Source organism: Calidris pugnax, unplaced genomic scaffold (genome assembly GCF_001431845.1).
Source record: "Calidris pugnax isolate Ruff unplaced genomic scaffold, ASM143184v1 scaffold103, whole genome shotgun sequence".
NCBI classification, from domain to species: domain Eukaryota; kingdom Metazoa; phylum Chordata; class Aves; order Charadriiformes; family Scolopacidae; genus Calidris; species Calidris pugnax.
The window spans coordinates 6,305,696-6,311,695 of NW_015090990.1; the positions used below are offsets into that span (position 1 = coordinate 6,305,696).

Here is a 6,000-nt window from a genome sequence, read left to right on the forward strand (position 1 = left end):
ATCTGGTTTATATTTATAATCTAACATACCTGCAGCTTATCTGAAGACATGCACGTTACTTATATAATAAACTAGGCTTTTCGCTGCTTATCAGTATTTACGGAAAATTAATACTATTTCAATGTTTTACTGAGCCCCAAATAGTTTTATGATCATTTCAGTAGGGCACAGTGTTTGTAATTTTTTTACAGGTCTGTATTTTCTAATATGCTGGGTTTTCATACGGGAGGTAGATTTTGCTGGTTTTTGGACTGAATTACTTTATGTAAAAGTTTGGAGTTTTTACATTTGTGGTGATTCACATTTCACTACATCATAATATAAGAGAATAAATACGTTTTAGCTGTGACAATGAACCAGCCTGTTACGAAACCAAGGCTGAAAGCCAAGCGCTTCCAGTCTCCAGAGCTGGTGCAGTTTGAGACGAGCAGTGAACATCACGGTGCCCTTACTGCTTTTGTAGAATGGCTCCAAGTCTTTCAAGAGTGGTTAGGCACCTTCTAAATCATTTTACTGCCTGAATTCTGGCAGTCAGGTCTGTCATTCACACCTGCCCCATTGTTACCTGTAAACTGCAAAGCAATGGCTTACTGTATACATTCTCAACATGCTAGTGCCATTTCTCAATAAATCAAATAAATCAGGCTGCTCATCTTAAAAATCAAGGAGCATCTCTCCTCTTTCTCTAACATTTGTGTCTCTTTCTATTTTCCTCTAAAGGCTCACCATTGTTAGCAGTGAGAAACAATAGAGTTTTGTTGGCAGGAGTAGAAAGTTTGTAGAAAAAAGAACCTTTAACAGTTGAAATTTGGCATTTGTTTTTAAAAACATTCATTGTATATGTTACTGCATAAGAAAACTGAGCATAAGCATGAGAGGAATCAGAGAAGAATTAGAAAAGATTAGAATTAATTTTTTGCCCAAATTCTACACATCAGAATGTACATATATACACACAGACACACGTGTTCAGCAGATGGCAGCAGAAGGAATGGATGAAGGTAAGGAAAAAGGAAGTAGATCTGATTGATAATCAGCATTATTCCTGTGTTATTCTGTGATGACGATGGCATGAATTTCTGACACAGCCTGAAACACTACGCACACTGCCTTTATGGTTTTTCTAACAATAATTTCTCACATTTTAGATTAGGAGAGATAGGAATCTTTTCTGCCAAAGTGATCCAATGCTTTAAGGATGCGGTTACAGCCCTCTAGAGCTAAGCCTTGCTGACAGAGTAGTAACAGCATAGAGAGACCTGTGAGAGACGGGGTCTGCTGTTCTCCTCACTGCTGTCATACGCAGCCTTGCTTTGTTCGCAGGGTTTTGAAGAGGAGCAAGTTGGTGGATCACTGTCTTTGAGGTGACACTGTGAAAGAAGTTCCTTTTCCTGGGATTTATTTACTTCCTTGGTAAAATGATAAAATATTTTTATAACGCTATGGGAAAACACAACTGTCCTGGCCTAAAATTTCTGTTGTAAAGTAGACAATAGAGTTGATGATTGTAGCAGTTTGCAATGGCTTCTAGGTTTGTGTATATGGTATATGTGTCTAATGTTATCTTCTCATTTAGACTGCAAATCTCAGAACTTTAGTGTGTACATATTCAGGAATTGTTAAGGGAAATGGAACTACACAAGTGGCAAATCTGCTCTATGGCTACATGTTATCATTCATACTGTAATCTGCATCTGTTCCAGCTTCTTCAATCCTGAAGAGGGAGAAGCGGAAGAGAACAAAAAATGTGCATTTTAACTGTGTTACGGTGTATTACTTCACGAGAAGACAAGGGTTCACCAGCGTTCCCAGCCAAGGGGGCAGCACGCTGGGAATGTCGACTCGCCACAACAGCGTGCGCCAGTACACGCTCGGGGAGTTTGCGATGGAACAGGAGAGGCTTCACCGAGAGATGTTAAGAGAGCATCTACGGGAGGAAAAACTCAATTCTCTAAAACTAAAGGTAAAATTTGTTCAAGACTTTGATCCCTGCCTTATTTTTATTTAAATGAGCAGTGTCAGAGCTATACGGGCCCAATGTGTGTTAAACATTTCTTTCTATCAACTCCATTTTCAATCAAAACAATGGCTGCTTTTTTTTTTTTTAATTTTATTTTACTGAAGGCATGTTTGTTCGATATTACCAAGTACTGCTGTAGCTTTTATTGATGTATACTTCAAAGTGCTTTACAGGGAGGTTGGTCTTTACTCCCTGTTTTCTACAGAGAGGAAAGCAAAGGCAGAGGGTGATGTAAAGTGGCCTTGAACAGGGTGTCCACCAGAAGTCTGGAAGTGCCAGGAGGAGAATGAGTCTCCTGAGCCCTTGCACAGTGCCCTCTTAGACAAGGGAACGGTAACATCGGAAATACAGAAAGTGAAGCAACTTATTTTCTTTGCCGACTTGAGCAGATTTGGCAAAAAGTAAGAAACAGTAATACTAAAAATGTTTTCTTTCTTCAGTGTACCCGTTTATATGATTGTGTGTCTTTAATAATTCACTAAAGGATGTCTGTGTTAAAGAAGAAATATGTCAGACAAATTAACCAGCTCTATCGTTTAGCTTGTCAGAACAAATCCTGGCGGCAGTTTTGAAGCTGTCTTTTTAAATATAGCATAGGAGAGGAAAGAAACTGTCGAGTAGAGGAGAGTAGAGAAGGGGGTTGTGTTCTTGGAAGTGTCCCTTCTGCCTCTTTAAAACTGGTGGCAAAACTTGTGGTTTTGTTACGGTTTTGTAGTGGATGAAAGGCTTCCTGTGCAATGGCTTGTGGTATATGTATTTTGGGCTCTTTTTCAGATGAATTCTCTGAGTAAAATTGAACAATATTTAGACGTGTAACCGAACTGCTGTTCTCCGTAGAACCTTCTTTTGTGATATTGTATCTCTGTTCCAGATAGTACTAACAGTTGTCCAGAGCAAACTGGCACCCTATAAGTAAAAGAAATGCCTTTTAGCATTTTTCCCATAGAATGAACTATGTTCATGAGTTCTGTGTCTGAACTCCTGAAGAATTATATGTGACCCTTATTATTGTAATTATTTTTTTCAGTCTCTTAGCTGTTTTTTATTTTAATAGCTAGATAGATTCTTTATTAGTTCATGAAGTCTGAACTGTCATAATGAAAACAAACAAACATAAAACCACTCAGGAAGAAGGCATATTAAAGACAGATATTTGGTTGGAAACCAAAGCCTTAGAGCATTACTGACATCACTAGATGGAGATTATACCTCTAAACATGTCACATCACAGGATCTTCAGATCATCAAGTGTGAATTGAGCTGTGTCAGTGTAATCAATGACTCTGTGGAGATCCCTTGGCTGACTTCCAGGAATCAGCTCAAAGAGAGGAATCCCCAGTGGAGCAAGCGAAGAATAGTAAAGCATGCAAATACTTCACTTTCCCTTGTCTTTTCTATAGCTAGAAAGTAAGTCAAGAAAAATCACAGATCCCGTTTAGGCCTTTTAGCCTTCATTTGTATGGAGCAGAGCTTGGCTCTTCGTGCTTTTATAATTTGCCTCTTGGCTGGGATGGATCTCCTTTCTTCATTAACTAACTTAATTCACTCCAGCCCACTCTTTTTTTGGGATATAGACTACTTTCTGCTCCTCTTCCAAATACAGCATGTTCTTCCATCTCCCCAGTCACTTGTTTGAACGGACAATAATCTTTACTGTGACTGTTAAGTTCCAGCAAAATCTCTTCATAAGCATTCAGTGAGTAATGAAAGCCTGATTTGCATTTCTCCCTCTGTTTTAATTTTGTTTCCTTTACCAAATGGAAAAGTCCTTTGCCTTACACTTAATTCAGCAGAGGTGGGATTCTTTCTTCATTAATTCTCAGCAGTTGATATGGGAATAGTTTACTAGCATGTTCTGAGACTGGTAACCTGACTCCAAAGTTTCAATTCAAATATTAAGAAATTCTGGTTAGGACTTCAGAATCTTGAGAGTGGTGTAAAAACAGTAACGTCTTACTAGTGTTAAATCTTTTACTAGACTGAAATATTTCTCTTCGCTCTAGAGCATGTATAAAAACATAGGGAACAGAAAGCTTCCTTTTTTAGCTAGTTCATTAAACTCAAACATAGTTGCATTCTTGATTATACACTTGGGGCAAAAAAATAAAATTAAAGCACTTTGTCTCCCAAAAGCAAATCCAGGACTCACTGAATTAGTGAAGAATCACTGTAGAGCATTGAGCATGTTTTATTTGGTTAAGACAACTGGGTGTTGCTTATTTCCCATTATAGAGATGGAAGAGCTGCTTGGTCATTCATATAGTTTCTAAATGAACACAAAAAGGAGACGCTGTAGAGCTTTAAGGTGACAGCGTCAGCAATTACGATATTTAATGAAAATGTGCTAATCAGGATTTGCATCAAAATTACTGTGCATCTGCGTGAAAAAATGAGGAAAATGAGAAAATGAAGTAGGGGAAAGTTTGCTCAAAAAGGGTGTTCTGTTTGAAAACCATTATGCAAACAGAAAGTAACATTTTCAGTGTGGCTTTTAATTTCAGTTTCCCTATTTTTTAAAATTTTTTGCATTGGATTAAAATATGCAAGTCTGTAGGTAGAATGCATTCTGTGTTGCAGAATTTGTTAAAAAAATGAGAAATACAAGAATTTATTGGAATTGAGTCTTTATAGTATTAGGTACCATTTATTATTTTACTTGCTAAAAGTGAAGAGCCAAAACTTCTCTTAATTAAAAGCACATAAAGACTATACAATTATCTTCTAGTCACTTTAGCCGTTTAGCACCAGCACTTTGGTGTAAACACTGCTGACAGTGCCGTAAACACTCGTTAGCAGCAGAGTGTGAAAACTCTAATGGCAATCTGGACATAAAAGCCATCTTTTCAAGATGAAAGGTACAAGGTAGGTTTTATTTTAATATGTTGTCATTTGAGAAAACATTATGAGTAAGCACCATAAATAGGCTGGAAGAGTGACATTGCTCACTCATAATGTCTCCTCAAATTAAGTTCTATTAGAATGATTAGCATGACCCTAGTGACGTTAAGGCTCCCAGGTCTGTGGACGCAGTTGGTTTCCTTTGTGAAATTTTAAGCAATTGCTAGTGCAGGCAGAAGTGTCTAACCTGAATTTTTCACATTTTACAGAGTTGAAGTGAATTTCACCCAAAGGCTTCATGTATTCATTGGCCCTTGCCTTGTTCCATTGTTATGACATTAACCTTTAGCTTTATGAGAGAAATTTTACCCATCTACATACCAAGTTTAATTCAGATGAGCAATATTATGACAATCAAGAGAACTTAATGTTCCCCTGAAGTTCTGTATTGCAAAATGTATTTGATGGCTCTTGATAATCTTCCTCCCTTTGTAGCTACCCAATTACTTGTCTGAGAAATGTTGGAATCTTTCATTTCCTTAATTCATTTGTTCTTTGTGTGCCAAAATTGAGAAAAATATCAGAGGAAACAGCAAGTCATGCAGCAAAGGAGTTAGGAGCTAAGGTGCCAGGCGATGCCCAGGTGCTGGGCTCCCCAGCCTGCTGGATGCCTGCAGTATTCAGCACGTGACCAGAGCCCCTTCCTTAGTGCCCTACCGCTGTGCAGCAAATAAATTAAGATTTGCAGGAGGAGAAATACCTGCCAGGGTTCGTATGGTTCTATAGGAACCTTTGTAAGATGAGCATTTACAGCCTTCACCTCATGGGTAAGAGCCCTGAAACTTAATTTTTATTAAATAGTAATTTAATAAAATACTAAAATATTTACAGGAGCAGGGATTAGAATTCTCCCCCTTCCCCAATTTCAAACTTAAATTCTGAAAGGCAGGTAAATAACAGGGATCTGCTTAAGGAGTGCTTTAAGTCTTGTGTATTTAAAGCTAGAGAAATCAGAATTCTTAGGTAGGTCATTCTCCTGTTATTTTTCAAAAAAAAAAAAAAAAAAAGGAAACAAAGCCCAAATCTTTTTTTTTTTTTCCCCCAGCATGGAAGGGATGCGGGAGGGGGGGGGGAAAAGTTTC

The 6,000-nt window shown here is 37.9% G+C and overlaps 1 protein-coding gene across 4 annotated transcripts in view; it reads left to right on the plus strand.

Moving 5' to 3' along the window:
• CSRNP3 (cysteine-serine-rich nuclear protein 3) overlaps positions 1 to 6,000 on the plus strand; it is a 110,175-nt gene that overhangs the window by 90,704 nt on the left and 13,471 nt on the right. For all 4 annotated transcript variants that reach the window (XM_014954263.1, XM_014954266.1, XM_014954264.1 and 1 more), the window contains one exon: positions 1,704 to 1,963. In XM_014954263.1, coding sequence (XP_014809749.1) covers positions 1,704 to 1,963 — 260 coding nt within the window. The remainder of the gene's footprint in view (positions 1 to 1,703; positions 1,964 to 6,000) is intronic.